This window comes from Carassius auratus, chromosome 29, assembly GCF_003368295.1.
Source record: "Carassius auratus strain Wakin chromosome 29, ASM336829v1, whole genome shotgun sequence".
NCBI lineage: Eukaryota > Metazoa > Chordata > Actinopteri > Cypriniformes > Cyprinidae > Carassius > Carassius auratus.
Genome location: NC_039271.1, coordinates 853104 through 876743, shown reverse-complemented (window position 1 = coordinate 876743; position 23640 = coordinate 853104). Strand labels below are relative to the sequence as shown.

The 23640-nt window shown below is 36.1% G+C and overlaps 1 protein-coding gene and 1 pseudogene across 1 annotated transcript; both read right to left on the bottom strand.

Annotated features, from left to right (window-relative positions):
* Positions 1-804: 804 nt before the first annotated feature.
* On the bottom strand, positions 805-5041 carry LOC113047797 (interleukin-17 receptor A-like; annotated as a pseudogene).
* A 9704-nt stretch (positions 5042-14745) lies between these two features.
* Positions 14746-18097, bottom strand: LOC113047796 (ras-related and estrogen-regulated growth inhibitor-like protein). The gene is made up of 5 exons (XM_026209093.1): positions 17840-18097; positions 17634-17690; positions 17237-17310; positions 15832-15980; positions 14746-15355 (listed from the first exon to the last, which is right to left on the bottom strand). Exons 1-5 carry the CDS (start codon positions 17889-17891, stop codon positions 15070-15072), a joined length of 618 nt encoding a protein of 205 aa, XP_026064878.1. The 5' UTR covers positions 17892-18097; the 3' UTR covers positions 14746-15069.
* Between the last annotated feature and the right edge of the window lie 5543 nt (positions 18098-23640).

Here is a 23640-nt window from a genome sequence, read left to right as displayed (position 1 = left end):
AATCTGACATCATTTACACACCCTCATGTCGTTTCAAACCTGAATGACTCGCTTTCTTCTGTGCAACACGAACAAAGATATTTTAAATAATGTTTTTGTACATATGAAGAAAGTCTATGGGGTCCAAATAATGTTGGTTTGGAGCCAACTGAACTTCAGTGAATAGAAAAAAAACTGTTTTTTTCAAAATATCTTCTGAATAAATAAATGCATCCAGGTTCAGTGACACGAGTGTGAGGAAATGATCACAGGAAAGTCATTTTTGGGTGAGCTATCACAAGCAAGCTTGTCCTGTCACTTTTAGTTTTAAAAGAGAGTATTATGTACGCTAGTCTAATATGTAATTACTAACAAATGTGCATCCTTATTCTAACATATTATTACTCGTGTGCTTTGAGGATTGGGGTACAGGGTGAGCTAAATGTGTTAAATATGCAGGCCGAAAGTGCATTATGGGATTTTTGTGCCTCATTGCGCAGTATTTAACCTGACAAATATATACCACTACATTCTACGCATGTTTTTTAAACTACAGCTTTTAGTGTATGTACATAATCTTTTTGATAAGGAAAGCGACTTTTCAACCCCTCCTCTCACTATTTATCCACATTAATGTTTTACAGAGAATTTTCTTACAAGGGCTTTAATTTGCAAGTTAATTTATGTTTACACAAGACAGCTGCGAGGGTTAAGAAGCATCCTGGTTAAATTGGTCATAAAGTAATTTGAGGTCCAAAGTTGGATGTAATTTGATGCAAGTTATTCTTTAACTATATGAATAAGTAAAAAGCACACAGAAAATTACCAAAGAATGCTGCTTTATAAATTCAGAAATGTACTTAGATAATATTATATACAAACTTCGAGAGTAGATGGTTATAGCTGTTAAACTGGAATGAAAAAAAAAGTGCAATATAATACAACAAAAGATTTCATCTGAGCAATTAATATGAAAAGAGACTACAAATGTAACATTGCAAGCCCAACCAAATTACTTAGACGTGTGTTCAGTAGCTAACATAAGCTTAAAATCATGTGCTTAGCTGTTCTGTATCAAGTTGTTTATCAAGGTACTTGTTCTGCGCCACAGTAAAAGAGCTGATCATTGAACTTGTCCGTCTAGTCTGTTTCCTGTTTCTGTTGACACAAATAGTATGAATGTTTTATGTGTGACGACTAAACATAGACTGTTCAAGAACATCCTGCCATGGTGCTACGGCACACTGCAAATTAAATAAACAGCCAAAAGACCTACAAGAAATTTAGATCTCTGTTGTTTCGGTGAAGAAACCAGAAGAGATCGGGCTGTTCAGGAAGAGGTTCATTTGTAACTTGGCCAGAGAGGAAAGGTCTTGCTGAAACTTGGGGTCCTCCCTCACTGTGGAATACCTGGAACCATATCCCTGATCGGACCCTCGTGATGGTCTCGCCTCAGAAGCCCCCTCCATTTCACTTTCCTCCATCTCCACCGGCTGGGACATGTCCATCCCCTGATGCAGATTGAAGCTGTGTTCCATTGAGGGTGGAGGCGCTATCAAAAAGCGATTTCTGCTGTCTGTTGGACAATTATCTGATGGTTCTCCCAATGGAAATGCAAAAGAGGGATGTGAGGGTTCCATTGGTCCTGGTTCAGCGAGGAGACATGGATAGATTTGTGGGTCTACTGGTGTCCCAATACCAGCCACGCTGGGTAATTCAAGAGAACATTCCATTGGGGGATAATAGGAATGTCCACTGTGCTCTGGCTGGACTCTTGGATTAATAATCACCACAGATAACTCTTCAGGGTTCTCTTGAATCTGGGGAATTACAGAGCAGACACTCTGGGCCTCTTGATTGATGTCTACCTCCTTCACAAGGATTGGGAGTCCGATGTTTAGCACAGGTGTTAATTCATAGATCGGCTGCATGGGGATCTCAAGAAGTGGATCAGATTCCCCTCTTACTTCCTCCTCACTGGTCACACACTCTTTCTCAAACCAGTCTGGATTCTTTAATTGGTGTGCCTGGAATGCTTCGATTGCGTTCCGTAAGGCTTCGCCCGAGGGGCAACTGGAGTACTCGTCCTTTCCGATACCCTCGATACAGTGCTTCACTCCCTGCTGATACTTCTCCACATCGAGGATACGGAAATAGAGCTCCTCGAAATGCTTCATCAGCTTATATTTGACCGCAATGTCAAACATAGACGGCACATCGCCTTCACTGCTTATATCGTCAAAGTAAGCCACCAAATACTTCCCGTAAGAAGCCGGACGCTGCATATCAGGTGTAATCAGCTGAAGGGCTAGAGTCAGCATATCACCGACGGGAGAGCGCACGTCTTCCCGGAGGAGGATGCGAGGATCTCCACACATCGCCCCCCACTTGGCCTGCACTCCTCGAGAGCAAAGGACCAAGATCTTGTTTGACGACTGCTCAATCTGTCGCTTTTTTTCCTCAATCCACTGTAGCCGGCCGATGGTGCCGAGCCAAGTCGTGTCAAGTAGGTCCAGCATGACCTCAATGCCGCATTTGGCCCGCAGGAAGGCACAAAGCTTCAAGACTATGTCTGTGTAAAGGGATGATCTCTGGAGTAGATGATTAATATGGATCGTGGGCCAGGTGCAACTGGTGCTTCAAGAGGTGGTGGTTCCTGTTGCTTTTCTTCACCTAAATTTAAAATCATTTTATAAAATTAGAACCAGGGACATTCCTTGAAAATGATTAGTTTACTGCATATCAGTTGTATTATTTCAGCCCTAGCACTATCTGTGCTAACTTCTAACCACAGGAAGTTCCTCTTGAAAGATATGACTGCCACTGTTGCGTAACACGATTAAAATCAGTCTTCGAAGATAAAAACGTCCATCTTAAATGTCACTGCTTACCTTTCGGTGGTTTCCTGCGGCGCAAATAAATAGCACAAATACCAATGGCACAAATTAAGAGGCACAATCCAACACAAATGATCTGAAGTGCTGAGTTATTCTCAGGAGGGCTTCTTGGTACTGTGGAACATACATACAGTATAAATCAGTAAAGTGGCATTATGTTGTTGTTTTTTTAACCTTTTTTGTTCCTCAGTATTTTAAAAGGTGATGTTGTTCCCATACACACCAGGACCACATATGTTAAAACTGAGATTTTTTTGACGACAGTCGCTGGCACACTTCTGGAAAAATGGCTGGATCTAAATAGCAAAAAAATTAAATTAAATTAAATCAATACACTAGAACATAAGATTTGTTTTATATGTAATCTTATTTTATTAATGATATAACATGTTTGTTTAGGCCAGCACACCTGAACATCAAAAATACAGCAAGTACGTGACCAGTTCTCCAGGTTATATGTCACATTTAGTAACGACTTGCTCTCCTAAACATAAAAAAAAACAGTTTTATATGCAGTCATATTATCTAGCCTTATTCATTTGGATATTTTTAAACAGACATACAGGTACAGTAAGATGTCTTACATTATAAAGAGTCTTCATTTCGTTGTCGCTGTTGCACTTAAGAAAAACATTGTATTTTTCTGCATTCTCTCCAGGATTAAATGCAACATACAGAATATCCTTGCCGTTTACACCTGTGGTCCTTCCTACGGTAACATTGGGTCGCCATGTATCCCCTAAGCAACACATCAAACCAAATGAATCTCATAGGATAAGAAGATAATACATACTTTAATACCTAAGGGTTCAGGGTTTTTAAATGTATACATGTATCTGATTTGTAACCATTCATAAATAAGCTCTTCTCTCACCTCTCTCAAAACAGATTTTGGTCGTTCTCATCAAAGGATCGTCACAACCTGTGGTCAGATCAAAACTGAGGTATCATTCTGAATATGTAGAAATATTAGATTTTTCTTTTGTTTTAATTTGTCACTTACCTGGAACACTAACTTTACTGTAAATATTGTAAGTGGTGTATTGTAAATTCGGCTTGGGGAGGTTGGAGACCGTCACTACATACGAGCTGTCTGGATCTACCACAACTTTATCTAAAGAAAAAGACCACTAGAAAAAAATCAGATCATACATTAGTATCTGTGAGAATAAATAGAATAAAAACTAAAAAATAAATAAATCAGTCTTGCCTTTTCACCAGCACTATTTCTCATGGTTTGAAAAACTTGGAGGAACTTGTAATGAACACACAGATGTTCATTGGTTGATGACTTCAACACAGCAAGCTCTGTTCCTTTCAAATGAACTATGCTTCCTGCAAAAATTGGGAGATAAATACTTATTGATATACAAAATGAAAATAAAGATTCGTTTACCCCTTTTTTGAAATCATTAAATATAGAACATTTATTAGTATTGATACATTTAGCATTAAACGATGTGATTTCTTTATTATGAACTTCATTATAGCTTTTTTAATATAGGTCTAATGTACAATTTAAAATGGTCCCTTTGCATTAAACTTTCAAGAATTTGTCCGATTAAATGGATTTTCACATCATCTAACACAGAGATCTAAGACTTATCTGAATGACACCCACCATCATCCCTTGCTTTCCATTCTGCCACAATCACTGGCTCCAAATCACCTTCCATATTGCTTCTTACATCAACATACACCGACAAATCATCCGGTTCACTGGGAGTGAAATCTGAAGGAATGAGCCATTCTTTATACAGGCAGTTATCTGAGGAGGGAAATGATCAAACTTCAGTTAAAATATAACTCGCAACAACAAAGAATACTAAAGAAAAATGAAAGCAGGACTCACTGAACTCTGCAGTGCACTGTACCTCCTGGAGAACGAGAAAGAAACAACAATGGCTCACACAAATATGACCCTCATTTAAAACTTGAGTCCCCAAAGGGACCATATCAGTGTCTACATAAACACATTTAACATATCTAAATAAATATCGAACACTTTCTGGTATCGGCAGGGCTTTATGTATTATCTTACCTCTTGTGTACAGTTCAGTGAGCGTCCATCATCCAGAAGTCGGAGATTCAGCGCTACAGGTATGAAGGTGAAAAACACAACACCTTTCAGGTACAAGAACTTCATGATTCGAAACTACATAAACCTCACTACAGCTAAACGGTACGTTTGAAAAAGTTTTTAATAGACGAATGAGTTCGACAGCGACAAAAGAGCACGGCAAACAAGGTTGCGTGGGAGCAGGAAACTGCCGATTTATAAAAGCTTCCTGGAATAACTGTAATATGCAAAGCAGCTTGACTCACACCTCCTGGTTGCGTCGCGTCGTAGGCTACTGTACAGTTCGCGTTTTGTGCGTCATAGCAAGACAGGTAAAAATAGATAGTTTGTATTATTATTATTATTATTATTATTATTATTATTATTATTATTATTATTATACTTAATAGCTATAATTCACAAAAAAAACAAAAAAACAAAGAGAACGAGAATAAAAATATGGCAGATCATAAGTGCCAGTATGACTTTATATTGGAAAAAGAAAGGATAAAAAGGTAAATAGGAGAAGAGTAAATTACTTTAAATAAATGAATACATAACCGTTAAAAACCTTTTAGAAATATTGTATAAAAGTAAAGGAACACATTTTTAATAAACTGTGGTTCCTTTTTGATTTTGTTACATCATTTAAACGGTTGCTTTTCCACATGAGGGCGCTAGTTCACCACTGTGTGTACTGTATGAAGGCCTGTTTATGATCAGTCTGCTAAAATATTTTGTTTCTAGTTTTCGTGTAAGCACATGAAAATAGATATTAGTAACCTATACAGATGTCAGTCCTGATAAATGTGGTTATGTAGTAATTTCTACTAGGAAAAAAAAAATTACTTGTATGGAAACATAAATATAACTCTGTACTTTTTTTTTCTTTATCATTATAATACACCTCTTGCAACATGGAGGCAGCATTTTCAAACAAATAAATAAACAAATATATATATACCTTTTATCCTTTCTTTTTCCAATATAAAGTCATGCTGGCACTTATGATCTGCCATATGTTTACAGTATGCTCGTTCTCTGTTTTTTTTTTTTTTTTGTGAATTGTAGCTATTCAGTATAATAATAATAATAATAATAATAATAATAATAATAATAATAATAATAATAATATAAACTATCTATTTTTACCTCTCTTGCTATGACGCAAAAAAAAATATATATATTTTTTTTTTAATTCATCAACTGATGTTACAGATTTTCTGATTGCCCTCCTTTTTTAAAATGAGTGTTCAAAAAGACACACTCTGAAAATGTAACACTGAGTAAAAAGACATTTGAATGGGATTACAAAAGCCACAGATTACTAAAATGATGCACAGCTGTATGCAAGCAGAGTTAACATTCACTCAGGCTACATGCTTTTTGTGACTCTATATGTTTAATTCAAACACAATTTAACCTATTATTCTCAAAACTTCTCATTATTAGACCTCAAACCGACAATGCTGAAGTGAATGAACAGAGATCATTAAAGCTGGAGTGTCTGCTCAGGTGATCTGTAACAGTCACAGTGTCAATCTTTGTACTGCAACCGAACCCAGAGTACAGATCAGCCAGTCTAGATGAGGGCCAGACAACACACTGTCCCAGTATCAAAATCCTCAGATTAACCATGGCAACACAGAATGAGGGCTACCCACACCTAGCCCAGGTGTGCACGCTCCTGTTTTCAACTACTGGCCGGAGATTAGAGGAATATAGGGCGCTAACATGTTGCATCTTGGGATTTGAGGGGAATTGTTTGGATACTTCCATGCAGGTTGGACAAAAACGTTGACTTCTATTAAAAAAACACTGTCTTTAATCTCATCCATCATTCTGGCACCTTAGAAGTTACAGTCAAACTTTTGTGAAATCATGACAAATAGGCTAGAAGCATCAAGCATCATTAGTCTCAGTAATCTTGTACTGTTTTACCATCTAAATAACTTTGACTCAACTATTGTAACGTGAGTTTATACAGAATGCAGTCTACTATATTTAAAAACAATATGAGCTCAATAATCTTTTCTGAACATCAACAAGAAATTAGAGACTTTCTATAGGTTCAATGTTATATGAAACAGTCATATGAAAGTTTATTATGATTGCTAGGCATGCATCGTCAGAAATTGCACCTTTAAAAACAGTTGGGTTAAAGCATTTATCATTTATCGCTTCTCTGTGATGAGATCACCTGTTTTAGTTAAAATGTGGAAAGAATTGTCAACTGACTTTGACTGAACATTACAGAAACCAATAAAATGCCTGATTAAGACTGACAAGTCTGTGCTTTGACTGAATGTTGCTAACATACTGGAGCCGAATCTTCTGAAATAAGAAGATATCCTTTTACCTTCTGTCAGATGTGTACGCCACTGATTTCCAAACGTATGTTCCACTTAAACTTTATACCGACAATGAAATGTGGAAGGTGTCCGAATCTGAGAAGCTGTGATTGCTTTATAATGCCAAAAGTGCACTTAGGATGTCACTGGCATTCAGACAAAATGGAAGTCGGCCATACGTGTTCTTCCTTAAGTGCCCTTAAATGTTCGAAACACTGCCAACAGTGATTTTACCTCTCAGATGTGTAGATGAAGCATGAAAAATGCAGCTATGATCACTTTTAAATGAACATGCCATGATTTCATTAATCAAAGATAAATACTAGGAGGAGCTGATTAATAACACAACCTAGTTTATCTTTCTGTATGAGAATCCAGCACATAAAACAGAGAGTGAACAGTCATCGACACACAGACACTGTTACAGTGGGTCCAGCCACACTTAAAATGAATATTAAACTATTAAAGCATTTATTTTTAAACAAAGAAGTGTACTAGTTTTTAAAAATGCCAGCAAACAGCAAAATACTTAACAGTAAAATAACTCAAAGCAGGACACTGGGGACTAGATGAACAACATAAAAGTAATATCCATGATCTATTTTAGGGCCAGTGTCGGTGAGATCCTCTCTTTTTATTTGGAATACTTTATTCAGCGTTCAGAAGATTTATCGTCCATAGCAATGTTGTATACCAGATTGCATATCCATTCCAGGTTATTGAAACTGGTGCTACTTTCATATCACTGCACGGACCTGATTGTTTGCATTTCTGTTATCAGTGTTACCAAAAATGACTGTGTTTATTTAGCAGAAGCTTTATGATAATAAACAGGTAAAATGATAAAAGTCAATCGATCTTATCCAAATTTGAATTTAGTGACAGGATTGTAGCCTTCATTATTCCTTATCTCACAATAATGTTTATCTTTAGCATAAAAGGAGATGAAGACACAGAAGAATGAGGACTCTATTGTGTAAATGATTTGTTCTGCTGTGCACAGGGAAGAACTAAAATTGGTGACTTTCAGGAACAAACTAAGGCTTTGAGAGTCTCCAGAGTTCTGTCAGTAGGCCTACATTCTGTTATGCACCCAGACATATTTCACATATGTGACCCTGGATCATAAACCAGTCTTAAGTTGCTGGGGTATATTTTAAGCAATAGCCAAAAGGACATTATATGGGTCAAAATGATCAATTTTCCTTTCATGCCAAAAATCATTAGAATATTAAGTAAAGATCATGTTCCATGAAGACGTTTTGTAAATTTCCTACCATAAATATATCAAAACCTAATTTTTGATTAGTAATATGCATTGCTAAGAACTTAATTTGGACAACGTCAAAGGAGATTTTCTCAGTATTTTGATTTTTTTTTAATAATAAATATTGTCCGATCCTAACAAACTACACATTAAATGAAAGCTTATTTATTCAGTTATCAGATGATGTATGAACCTTAATTTCGAGAAATTGACCCTTATGAGTGGTTTTGTTGGGGAAGTTGTGGCCTGGTGGTTAGAGAGTTTGACTCCTGAACCTATAGGGTTGTGGGTTCGAATCTCGGGCTGGCAATAACATGACTTAGGTGCCCTTGAGCAAGGCATCGAACCCCAAACTGCTCCCCGGGCACTGCAGCATAAATGGCTGCCCACTGCTCTGGGTGTGTGTTCACAGTGTGTGTGTGTGTGTGTGTGTTCAGTGCTGTCTGTGTGTGCACTACGGATGGGTTAAATGCAGAGCACGAATTCTGAGTATGGGTCACCATACTTGGCTGAATTTCACGTCACTTTCACCTTTTTGGTCCAGGGTCACACATTTGATGAAACCATGACAAATATTTATCAAGTTGATTCAATTTTTCCAATAAAATTTAATTCACAACATAAAATTCCTGAAAATGATCAACGCTGCTATAGTCTCAACCCCTTGTTTGCTGGAATGGAACAGAATATTATCTTGATGGGTATGAGTGGGTCGCTATAATCTCTGTACCCTTGCCTCCTCCCGCTGCGCTCTGCTCAGGGCCCGGAGAAGAATGGAGTCCCACAAGATCTCCTGAAAGTAAACTTTGTGTCCTGAAGGATAGGACAGCTCACACTTTGGCTCCAGTAACTTGCCGGCCTTTCAAAAAGCACACTTATATAACCAGCTTGCATGTCAGGTTTACCTAAATGAAGTTATTTGGAAATAAATGTGCCTCAACCTCATCAAAAACTTAGCTTCTAAACCAATGGCATTAAATGAAGTCTCAGCTCAAATCTACAGGCTTCCTCTCTTTATGCTGTTACACTCCGCTACATTCCCAGCATACCTGAGCTGGGTTAAACCCACCATAACGCTGCTGAGAGCCACTGTTCCTTATCTCAGCACACATACCTGCAGTCTGGATGTGTGGTTGTGGCAGTACGCTCCAGTTCGCGACTGGGTCTGAATGGCTGCGTGCTATCTGTGCCATCTCTGCACTCGCTTCCCGGCAGTGTGCTAGATTGAAATGCAGCTGCTGCCAATTCTTACCTTTAAACCTGAGTGCCATGAGTTTAAAGTGTCTGTAAATAAAATCAGGTCTGTTAAGATTTCACTTCTGTGATACAGCAAGTCAAAAGGAAGTTACACTGTAGAACTATGTTTTAGTGTTTAAAAGAATACCGTATTTTCCGGACTATAAGTGGCACTTTTTTTCATAGTTTGGCTGGTCCTGCGACTTATAGTCAGGTGCGACTTATCAAAATTAATTTGACATGACCGGAGAGAAATGAACCAAGAGAAAACATTACCGTCTCCAGCCGCCAGAGGGCGCTCAATGCTGCTCAGTGCTTCTGTAGTCTACACTGAAAACATACAGCGCCCTCTCGCGGCTGGAGACGTTAATGTTTTCTCTTGGTTCTTGGTTCTAAATAAATGCGACTTATAGTCCAGTGCAACTTATATATGTGTTTTTCCTCATCATGACGTATTTTTGGACTGATGCGACTTATTCTTAGGTAAAACTTATAGTCCGAAAAATATGGTAATTAGAAACAATTCAGGTCATTCAAATGGGGCAATACTGACTTTTAACTGTAAGTGGGTCATAAAAATATAGGCTATAGATTTAAATACTGTCTGCTCATGATCAGGATGGGAAAAACAAATATAAAAATGTAAAATGTGTTATTTTTATGTTTTGTATTATATATATATATAAATATAATGTTATATATGTATATATACATATATATTATATATGTATATATCCTCTTGTGTCCGAAAAGTTCTCACCTGCTTTTAGTTGATGAACAACCAACCTAAACCAGTTTGAAACTGCTTCTAATCCTAAATAAACACTTTCAACCAGCTAAAAACCGTGTTAAGCCAGCTACCATGTGAACTTTGAAGTATGTTAGCAGCATTACATCACGATGCAGTGAAAGAATCTGTAATCTCGCTGTGTATTCCCCACCATGCTCTCCATCTTCTTATTGTCATGTGAGCACACAGAAAGTGCGTATTCTTGTCTCCACTTTGCGTTCCACACACATGCGCTAATGTGATAATGTGTCTTAAACAAATCAACCTCCCTCTGAACTTAACATATATCAGCTTCTCATGCCGCCAATACAACATACATGAATGTGGTAAAAATGCATTAAACGTGGGTCAATAAAAGTTTACAACAGTCCAATCTTTTTGATGTGGAGGCCAAAATCTGTTGCCCCATTCATCCAGACAGAATGGGATGCATTTAAAAACACTGCAAAGATTATCATTACAACATCAGTATCACAACACACTGAAATCAAGCACTGGGTCCTCTGGCAGAAATGAATCAAAGAATCATTTTCGCCTGTGCTAATCAGATCCATATGTTAGGTCTTTATTCTGCAGGCCTCATCAAAGAGATTCCAGCCTGCTGCTGCAAGGCAATCTCTTGGCTCAACTATGAATTAGCTTTCAGCTATTATGGTTTATGGTGCGCATGGTACTTTCTTTCCATCTCCTTCTCAGGCAACGTGTTGTTTTTGTAAAAAGAACACACGCAAGGTGCAGTGACGGTGGAAATGAAAACACAATTTCAAGTCTCTCTTTACATTAACAATCCAGACGTTCATGAATTCCCACGTCCAAATCACCCCACACTGAATTCCAGCGGATGTGCTGTTAATGAATGGCTAATCACTCTTAGCTTTCATTAGCATGGCTTGTGTAAACACATTAATGAGAGACTGATTGTTACATGTTTGTGATTAATAATTACTGTTACAAATACACATCAGTAGCTTGTTTATCATAGTCACAATAAAAGTTTTTAACAGATTTTAGTTAGCCCACTCCATAAGATGGTCCCATATTTTATACACAATCACAAATTCAGTTTACAATGTGATTACAATAAAAATATATATATATATATAAATAAAAACTCAACATTTTTATTTTTATTCATAAAAAAAATGTAAGAAATTAATTTTAATAAATACATACAAATTTAAATTAAATATATATATTTTTTAATATTATTGAGTATTCCTTTAATTTACTGATTCAAAATAACTATATTAGGTCATACCAATTATAACTAAGTGATATACAACAAATATAATTAAGTGCATGCTAGAAATAGAAATATAGAGAATACTGTATGGCACAGGAATTAACCCCCTCTTTTAATGAAGATGGAGAATGTGATATAGTAACTATAAGGATAATGATATTGTTTAAAAAAATCTATCTAAATATAAAAGAACAGAAACAGCAACCAAATCACAGCTATAATGATACTGACACAGAGAAATGACATTAGCTGGAATCACTTTGAGTATTTTTTTTTTTTTACTCAAAAACATTGACAGCCAATCAGAATCCAGTTTTATTGTTCTTGTTGTGAACGGACCTTTAAGATTTAAGACATGATTCATTTAGAAGCAATGAGAGGGAAATGTGAGAATCATTTTTACATCAGCACACCTGCTCTGCCAGTGCGTCATCCTCTATGGAGGTAAAAGAAAAAAGTGCCGGCCCAGGCTGTGTTTTGCTTTGGTCAGGTGTTGAGGATCCGCTGAAGATCCAGCGTTTGCCAAGAACACCTGAAGATGGGTCACGCGCGAGTTCACATCTGAAGCTTGAACGGCAAATCTCCCATAACTGGTCCCTTGCTTTCCAGCAACACCACTTTCTTTTGAGTTTTCTGCTGCTCATCCTTCCACATGTTTGCACATGTAAACACACACCACCCATCCACTCCATGGGCTCTTCTCCACCTGTGCCAAATACCTTCAGTGCCACTTTACTGGGTGAGTGATGATAGCATGAAAATATTATTTATAATGATAACGGAGTTAAAGGTGGGAGGATAAGTCTAAGATATGACAGCAAGTTTCTCTTCTTTTTACTCTTTTAACAGTACAACAAAATAATAACAAGAGTATTAAGATGACTAACTATGCCGTTCATTTTAATCTTCATAGCTAAGACGTGAAAGCTGCGATAGAAGAAAAATCGAGGTGAGTTAATGCCACTCTGATCAAATGTCACTGTTGCAATCATCAAAATTTCAGTCGTACTTCCATAATCATAACCTTATCCCTTACTGCAAAAACTGAATACAGTGTTGTTATTAAATATTATTATACACAAAATCAAATGTTAAAAAAGCACCTCGACAAATAAATTGAGCAATTTATGTTTCAACTACAGCTGCCGTTGGAGGCCAAAGTAGTTGAAATTTAAAGGTAAAGTGAGGTATTTGTGCACAACTAGTGACAACTAACATAATTACGTCAATAAAGACTTTCAAAATGTCAAATCTCAAAAACTACCCTTGTCAACCTTTGTTTGGATAAACAGACTTAATATGTTGGGCCAAACTGAGCCACTCAAACAAATAGATTGCAGTTCTATTTGGCATCACTAGAGGCACTAAAAGGGTATCCATCTACTGTATTCCAAACAGAATAAATTCGCCTCCAAAGGCCACTTCAGAGTGAGGACAATCACTTTGAGCACAAACCGAAGTGCTCAAAACTGGCCGCTTGAAACGTCCCTTCGGAACTAAGGATTTTAAAACGTACAACTGTAACTATAACCTTAAATTCTGTTTGGTTGACAGGCCCAATAAATCTGTCCTACTTGACGAAAATAATGGTAAGCTTGAAAACACATTTAGATATTAATTGGAAGAAAGTGCATGGTTCTTCTCCTTAGAAGAAAGGGGAGTTTGCAATACACTTAAAAGTGAAATTCCCAGCATGCTAAGCTGTTTGAGAGTGTTTATCCAGGAATCAATACGTGATGACAAGACCCTTATAAGCAAACACCTTGTGTTTCATATCTCCTTTTGAATCAATGCTGAACAAACAGCCATCTGCTCCTCTCCCCTATGTTGATAAAGGGGTTTCTTGTCTTCTGCAGGTATGAGAACTAGAGGGACCCGATCCACAGTATGGTGCTCAAATATTATTCATCATAACTTGCTGTTTTTGGAAACTGTCATGCTGAATATTGGCCAGATGTCCAAAGGGTCAGCAAAAGACATAATAGCTTGTCTTGGGCATTGTCACTTGCCAAAATAATAAGAGTTTAGACCTTTTATTGCCAGTGTGAGGAGCCAGAAGCAACATAGGTTGACCTTTTATACCATCAGTTAACTGCGTCATAGTTTTAATAGCAATAGTAAATAGTTCATAGTGCATACTGTCTTTAATTACTTAGCCTCATATCTTTCCAAACCCATAAAACCTTTGTTCATCTTCGAAACATAAATGAAGATATTTTTGATGAAATCCGAGAGCTTTCTGGTGAACATTTCAGAAAAACTATTCAATAAGATATATCTATCACTTATTTTCTGGTCAGGGCCGTTGTTCAACTTTGAGTAAACAAATACCTTTCGATGTGAATTCCTAGAAAATGGAAAGATATTTGGTGAAAATGGTCACATTTTAATGCACAGATCCATAAATCATTCAAAATCCATAAACATCATGGCTTGTCATTGTCACATCATTTAGAAAGTGTTTAAATTACATCAAACAGCGAGGGAGGATTTTCATATACTGCACAAACAAATGGTATGTAAAACACAAGAAACATTTGATCTATGACTACACAACAAGATAACTAACAGTTCACAACCTCAGAGTTCACTTTGACTTGGCAGCTGAAATATCAGTGATGTCCTTAGTTGTTCTTTGAAATCAGACATTTAAACATCCTTAGAAGCGATTAAAGAAACATTTAAGGCAAAAAGCTGTACACAAAAGGAAGAAAATTATATTATTATATTTTGCATTAACAAAATTAAGCCTGTGACGTTATTTTTGATGAGAAATGGGCACATTTTGTCATTGCCACAATGTAAAAATCTCATTACCATAATGAGTCCAGATTTATTTTATTTTAGTGCAATCCTAAAATATTACACATACACACACACACACACATATATATATATATACACACACACACATACACATACACACACACACACACACACACACACACACACACACACATATATATATTTATTTTTTTCATTGCGGTAATGAGAAATTATGAGGTAAATGACATGAGAATATTGTTCCAAATGCAAAATGCTAATAAAACAGGCTTAATTTTCTTGAAGCAAAGAAAATGTTTGTTTTCTTTTGATTTTAGGGTGAAGTGTGTTCATGTTCTTGATGTGTTTCATAAGATTTACCTGGTAATGACAGTGTGGCATTAACAATAAGCGGTAAGGAATTATATAAACAACGGCGGCACATCTCATACGTCAGTCCAGTAACAATTGTCCAAGTTGATTTTTAAACAGATTTCCGCCTTTTTCCGAAGACATTGTTGATGAGTTTGGCCATAGACTTTGAACCGCTAGGGCGACGGCGCCGCTCCTTGGCCCTGCCTCCCAGACTGGCATTGCGCACGATCTTGGAGAACATGAGTAGCACCTCCTGGTAGTGCTCCGCAGCAGACAGCTCGTAAAACTGACAGCGGCGCTCGGACGCCAACTTCTGGCCTTCCTCCCTGTCCACTTCCCGCATATGGCACAAGTCTTGCTTATTGCCCACCAGGAAAATCACAGAGTCTGTGTCCCTGTTGTCACAAAAGAAGAAACATCACTGAAGATGCTTAATTTACATGAACCAATGTGATAGGAGCAAAAAGAAACTCCCAAAAGCATATAAATGACAAATAAACAAATAAATGTCAATTGTGAATAGAAAAAATCCCAAGTGAAAACAGAAGGCCATTCAATATTCCACTTATTTCTGCTATAAAGTGAACTTCTCAAATGAATCTACTTAATCATTGAAAACTTCTCAATAGCTAAGACTAGACTAAAAATAGATGTTTTTCAATGAATCTACAGCACGAGTCCCTGAGTCACCAGCTCATCCGCCCATCAGTACCACCCACATACTCAATTCAACAATCTTCCTCAATATGAACCGAAGCTGGTGAATTATGGGCATCCACATAACACCAACACTCATATGGACAGAAATAGGCTCATCTTCTGCTGCCTGAGGGTGTTGTTGTGAACAGCATGTACTCAGAGTGACCACTACCTTTTAGACCCTCCCAGGTGAAGCTCTCGGATCAGGTGCACTATGGCTTTGGCTCTGAGGAAAGAGGAACGATCGCTGATGTCGTAAATGACCACAAAGCCGTCGGCCCAATGGATCTGATCGTTGAGTGTGGACTTCCCCTCGCATGGCTGCACAAAGAAATCAGACATCCAGATATGTTTGATAGTCTTTAAAGGAATATTGCTCATACTTTAATCCACACAACTCCAGTCCATCAGTTAGTTGTGTGTTTGTGAGAAACAAATCCATCATCAAGGTGTTTTCACTTCAAACTTTTGCTTTGATCCAAATACCAGTCCATAATCTATGATAATGCTTAATAATCTCCCGTTGTCCTCGCTATAAAAAACCCACCAACATATTTATGTAGAACAGTTTTGGACTGTTTTCCCCTTGTAAAAGGTGCTTAATCTGTGCATATTTTTTATACCTGAAGAATTATAATTTTTTTGGCCAAAGAAGCAATATTATAGGTACAGGACTCGTATTTTAGCTGGAAGCATTGATTTGAAGTTTAAAAACATCTCCATTGTGTATTTGTTTCTTTCAAACATGCATCTTTTCGCTTTAAAAGACATTAATTGATGGACTGGTGTCATGTGGATTATTGTAATGTTTTAATCAGCTGTTTGGACTCTAATTCTGACGGCACCCATTCACTGCAGAGGATCCATTGGTGAGCAAGTAAAGTAATGCTAAATTCTCTAAATCTGTTGCGATGGAGAAATAAACTCATTTACATATTGTATGGCCTGATATTGAGTAAATGTTCGGCAAATGTTCAATGATGTGTGAATTATTTCTGTAAATCATCCAAAAATTGGCTCCATTCACTTCTATTTTAACCTTGATTTCTGCCGCTTTAACGAAAACTAAGGACAAGACTAAATTATTTTGCCTGGAAATCGACATTTATGCCACAAATACTGTTGATTAAGCTTAATGAACCAGCAATATGATTAAATGGGATTGTGAGGAAAAACAGGATAATCAACCAGACCCCCAAGACGCACAGATGGTATCCAATCACATAATGGGCAACAGATTGATTAAATAATTGGATTTTATCCAAGTGGAAAACACACTCATCCTCCTAGACTATGTTTACTGTATTTTGACCACATTAATAATATATACAAAGCTCAGGGAGGAAAGATGTTTTAAAAATACACACTACATCTTTTATTAACTCACTCCTGTGTGGTAATGTGAGGTTTATTTATATCAAGTAATAATATAAGCATTTAGGCCTAATATAATCTTACAGGGGATTAGATCACTGGAATATTCACAGCACTTTAGCATACTAAACCATATGGTGCTCTATCAAGGCAATGCCTTAATTATTACAGAAGTATATATACACATTTGCATGTCTACATACCTGAGAACAGGGGTCATACAGTTCAAGATTAAGTTGTCTTCCATCTATAGACATGTGCTTTCTGTAAATGCACTCTAAAGGCAAGAAGAGATCACATCAGACACAAAAGATTCCTGCACACACAGTAAACTGCTGTGATTCACTGGCATGCTGTGTGTATCCCTCTTGGCACTGCACCCATTTGTGCCAGTGCTCTTATTCCTGGGTGGTCGATATCCAGACATAAGAACATGCATTCAAACTTAAACAAAACAACACACAAGTGGTATTTTCAGTGACTGATTTTTGCAAATGTTTGGTTCCACCCACTATATACGTCATCAGCCCAGCACACATTTCCAATCCTATAAATTTAACTTCTCTGCTCAACAATAGTAAAATATGAAAACAATTATACCTGATGATGATGCATATTCTCCAATAAATCTCCTGGTTAGAAACCGAACAATAAGTGCTGTAAACGTAGAGAAGAAAACTAAATAAAAAACATATTTTTGTAATTTGCAATGCATTACTAGCATTGATAAAATACGCATTTTATAGGCTTTTTGGGTACAGAAATGCACAAATATAACAGAAATATATATATAAAAATAGACATACCTGATTTCCCGACACCCTCGGATCCCAGAACTGCAACTTTTATCTCATTCATTATGAGTCGCTGAAACGCTTCCAGTGCGCAAAGGAATGAAACTCAAACGAGTCGATTCTGTTCAACGCACGCTCCACATTACAGTCACTGTGCGGAACGCTTTTAAAAACAGTGGGGACTGAAAGAGAGAACGGCCCGATGCATCCTCTGGTCGATCAGGTGCTCGTCTGACTCGCACTGTACGCTCGCGCTGCCTCTCCAAGGCTGCTTCTGACGAGGATTCTGACGCACGGTGACGCAAGCCGCAGCTGGTGCCAAAACATCGCAGGATCCGAGTGTATGTGGACGGCTGAAAGGGGCGCTCTTTGTTTTTGTTTTGCCAATTTGCGGTTGCATTTGATTCATTGTTGTACTTACCAACTTTTAGTTCTTGTATGAAATGCGACAACCATTATGATATGAAAAAAAAATACACTATAAACATTAAAAAGGCCAAATACAATAACAAATAATCACTTTAAATAATGTTAATGCAAACTGGACAATTTAGTAGGAGCTTTATATTTAAAGAAGAGGTCTCATTTATGATGAGTCAGACAAGCCATTAATATTATAGTAGGCCTAAATGTATAATACAAAGTATATAGCAAACGATAACAGTTATATACATTTTCAAAAACAGATTTAATAATGAAAAGTGTCACACTTTAGATTGGGGACCAATTCTCACCATTAACTAACTATTTAACTATGACTTTTTCCTCAGAAAACTCCTAATTTGCTGTTTTGTAATAGTTAGGTAGTTGTTAAATGTATGGGGTTGGATTAAAGGATCTAAAATATGGCCATGCAGAATTTGTGAATGCAAAAATAGAAATTTTAAAGGGGTCAAGTTTTGTCCACTGGATGCAACAAATGCCTTGTTTGTAATGGGTTTCATATTCATTAATCACAGTATGGTAAGGGTCATATAATCTCCGTCACACGCTTGTGGTATTCGGCCAATCACAATGCACTAGACAGCTGGCCAATCAGCATACACCTCGCTTTTCAGAATGATAAGCTTTGTAAAAATCGACACATATTAGAAAGGCAGGGCATAGAGGAGAAACAATAATGTACACTATGAGGAAAATGTGTTTTTGATCCTTAAACTGCATAAACGCACTGCATTACATCAAATAAACAAAATAATGTTGTTTTTAGTTTCATATGACCCCTTTAAGATACAATATATGCCAAAACTCTTACTAGCTTGGGCTGAAACAAACAGCTTCACTAATTGTGAGGTCTGTGCAGTCTGTGGGTGTTGTTTTGACCATCACTGATTGAGTGTATATGCGGATCTGTTACATAAGATGGTCCCCCACATAATGACTCACACATAATAAACAACGTTTAGCAGGCAAATGTGGTTTAAAGCATATCTGCCACATTATCTCATACAGAGGTTTGCTTATCAACAAGTCAATCTGATGGGTTGAAAAACAAATGCAGATTAATTACATTTGAGTTCCTGTGTTGGCACAGCTGCTGTTTGATGCACGTCTGAAAAAGCAGCACTGCAAGGCCAAGAGGATCACTTATCAAGAGCTATTATACAAGCAACGCAATCAGTGAGAGCAGAGCCTGCATGTGATTACAGACTGTTGTATCAGCAGATTCATGACAAGAGCAAAACATATTCAGAAATGCATTATGCAATGCATGCATTATGGTCAAAATCTGCCTGTTAAGCCTCATTCTTAAGACAGATCTTTCATGATTAAGAGAAAAAACAGAAAGAAATACTAAGAGTTGTTATTACATTACAAATTACAATGACATTGCTTAAACCTAAACCTCTAGAAATGCTAAAGTAATTTAAACAAATATTATTTTGTTTAATTTAAACAAATATTAAAAATCAAAGTTAAGCATTTGAGTAGATGACAACAAAATGCTGTCAAATAACATTGATGATATAAATAATTTTTTTTTTTTAATGAAATGAAAATGAATTTGCTAAACAGGGATATTTTGGAACATTAAGGAGATATACTTGCAAAGAATATCAGTCATTATTATTATTTAATATAATGTTATATTATAACTGTCAGAGTGTCATTCTTTTAAAATAGTAACAAATAAATAAATCGATGTTAACTATATCTCAACTAATCTTATGAAAGGGCAAATTCAGTGATTATTATAAGAATAGATGGATGCTGTTAATACATTGTTTTCCTTTGCTCTATCTCTTTCCAATGCAATCTTTTCAATCATTAGCAATCTTTTTTTTAAATATAAAAAAAAATGGGGTGGAGGGTTTTGATTTCTTGTGTCTGTGGAGCGTTAATCAAAGCGGATTATACCTAAAACGAGTATACTTATAAAAATCAGCCAATCAGCTGAAGTCATCCTGGAAATCTCTCAAAGCAAAGTTTTCCAGTTTTTATCTTCAAGAGTTCACGTTGATAAAAGATAAAGACCCGTTTGTGATTTATAATGCTTTGTTTGATATTTGAACAGAACATTAGTAAAGCTGTTGCCACATCTGAGGTATGGCATTGACTACTTTGGTGTTGCAACACATGGCTTAACCAGAAAAACATTTTATTTTGACAGGAACTAATGTACAGGAGGAGCTTGCACATTCTGAGTATTTTCAGTATGAAATATAGTAATATATAAGTAAATATAGCCAACCACTTTCTTAAAAAAATAACATGATGTTCTTATTATCTCCAAAGTCTACACAGAAAAAAAAAAAATATATATATATATATAGTTTTAATATTGATATTAAAAACACAAAAATAAGACATTTCTACATCAAATAACAATAAATAAATAAGATAAAAATAAGATATTAAATATTAAGCTTTGGAACTAGTCAAGAGATAATCTATTTCCGATTATAAAAGTTTAAAAATATTTTTCATATATAGTTTTGTTGTTATTAAGAACACAAAAATAATATGTTTATCCCCCCAAAATTTAAACAAACAAACAAAACCAATTTGCATTAATTATATAAACCCTGGTATTTGGTTTCAGTTCAAAAAGAACAGTGATCAAGAGAATGTTCTAGTTTTCTCTATGATGTTATATAATATGCACAAATATAATAAATTCACCTTAATAACATAAGAAAGCTTATAGATTAACTATATATAAAAAATGTAAAAATATATTTGAATACATTTATTTGAATAACTTTTATTACTTCTGGTTCATTCATCACACTGGAAATAAAAGGTCAACCTGAATGCATGGCTTACTGAAACAATATTTCACACAGTAAAGCATATTTAGAAAAATAGTCACCTGGGTATTGTATGCATACAGAAAATTTGTATATTGGACAAGTATACATACTTCTGCAGCATTGATTTTAAATTAGACTCAGCAGGGACTGACAAGAGGTGAGAGTTACTAATATAACTAATCTGACTCAAGATCAGATTGGCTTGGATTGATGGAGACTTCGGAATTAACTTAATGCATCACATCAGCAATATGTTGTTTTAAAAATGCTAAACAAAAAGGGAAAGGACCAAAAAAATAAAAAAGTAAATTAAGGTTAATGTGCCAAACATGCACATTTGCACTTAAGAAGAAAAGCTGCAGTATGTCAAGGTGAGGAAGCTCTCAGAGAATGAGGCTTTCAGTTGGTTTGGCCGGAAATTGAGAGCACGTCTCTAAATAAAAAAAATCTTTGAGGCATTTTATCTCTGCGTATATTTTTCAAATTAATCCACGTAGAAAGTGAAGCTCAGGAGGCCAAAAACACATCATGAAAGTGAGGAACTGAACACTTTCTGTATTCTTCATTGGCTTTCGATCAATCTCAATGTTTTTGAGAGAACCCCTTCGACTAATCTATAACATTATTCATTTAGCCAACCCCCCAAAAAATATGTATTTCTCTACATATCCAAGTTTTTGCTTTTCATTGAGTCTTAACCGAGCGATCCCCCCACTGAAGGGAATTAATATGTGCAGTGTTTGACAGAACATGCGTAATGTGCATTCCCTGGATCTGCAGGGATCAGATCCGATCAGGAACGGACGGGTTGTGATCACAGACTATTCAAAACAAGCAAAAATCATCTGGGAGGAAGAGAAAGGCCAAACCGACGCCAATCAACAAAGAACATGATACGAGGCAATTAAAAAGCAATTCACCACTAGAAATGAAAGACAAATACTCAGCCTGTGTTAAGCGAGAAGACAGAAGGCTGTTTATATTTATGCAACATGTTTAAAACAGGCTTTCTGTCACATGCTGACTTCTCAAAGGCCGCGTGTCTCTCATAGCAACAGGCTAATATGCCAGAAATGGAATCACTCTTACCAAAAGAGAAGCAATATCTGTAACATTTTCCAGCTTGTCAATCAGCCCTGACATGTCTATTTCATATCTAGTTTGGCTCATGTCGAGGAGAACAATATTTATTCTCAGCTGATGCTCCTTATTCCTGTATTTTAGAAAGTAAGCTCTACAAAGGTATCAGTTCCCAGTGACATCTACACACTCCAGCATAAAAAAAGAAACAAATTATTCAGAGCAACACTTGATTTTGAAGGCTCAGACAAGTGGGAAAAACTACTATAATGAAATGTAAAAACAATTCTAAAAGCTAAAAGATGCAAACTTGAATGGTGACCAAATAAATTACAATGTTATGTATATTACATATTAATAACTATGATTTTTACATGCACGGCATACTGAAATTGTGGGCGATTCTCGTTAATGTTAAAAAAAGATTTAAAAAAAAGTGTTTATTCATTGAAATAAAGCTGAAATTATATAGGTTTACTTTTACTATTACTAAAACAAAAAGTCAAATAAAAGCTAAACTGAAACATTAAAAAGTATTTGTAATATTTAAAAATGTCAAAAGCTAAGTAGGTAATAATAAATTATAATTGATAGCATGTTTTAGGTAAATGCTTACTGGTCCAAGTTTAAAAAGTCTTTAAACTTGTATTTTATTTTATTTTTTTGTCTTCCAATAGTTGAAAATTGGTACAGGCTGTATGATCTGACAATTATAAAAGAAGCAGGCCTATATGGTTATAATTATTATTTTTCATAATATGAATATTATTGTGAAATGTGACTTTAATTACTATTAATTGGCAGAATCAATTAAAAACACTTGTGTGTAAAATACAACACACAGGACCTGTTTGGTCCACTTTAGGGGTTCCTTCTTTTAACATTGTGTCACTAAAAGCCATTTTATGGAGTGGATAGTAATTCCTCAGCCAGTGTGTTAACAGAGGCCAGCACAGAGGCCAATCTCTGTGAGATTGAATTCAAAGATCAATCCATAGTGTGGATATACTGCTTTTCATACAGAGTGCCAGTGTAATACACAAAAATCAATTTGGTCCAAATGTCAAGGCTCTTTTTTTTCCCCTCTCGACTTAAGGATTCAAAAATATTAATGGTAGAAGAAAATATTACATTAAGGCTTACAAATACAAATGTCAAAAATTTGGCATTAAATCTAATGAAATTTAAACAAAAAAGGGCAAATAATCAACCAAATTGTTTCATAGCCATTTTAAAAATTTTTCCACTTTCTCTTACGTCCAAATAACAACTCAAACCATGGCTGCAAAATCACATAATGAAGCCTGTGTTGGAACAGAAGCCACACAAACCAACTCATACCCAAACAATACACCCAGCTGGCCTAAACAAACAAACGTGGATGTTAATCTTGCTCACTTCATTTTGAGAAAATCAGGCCGTACGCCATTACAAACATTTGTAAAAATAGTACGAGGGGTTAGGACAAGAAAGTGAGTG

Excerpts from the sequence above, each read along its gene's own strand:
- LOC113047796 (XM_026209093.1), bottom strand. The coding sequence starts at position 17,891 with ATGAATGAGATAAAAGTTGCAGTTCTGGGATCCGAGGGTGTCGGGAAA. Across the intron at positions 17,691-17,839 it reads CGAGGGTGTCGGGAAATCAG|CACTTATTGTTCGGTTTCTA; the intron begins GTATGTCTATTT and ends CTACGTTTACAG. Across the intron at positions 15,356-15,831 it reads CACCTGGGAGGGTCTAAAAG|GGACACAGACTCTGTGATTT; the intron begins GTAGTGGTCACT and ends TTGTGACAACAG.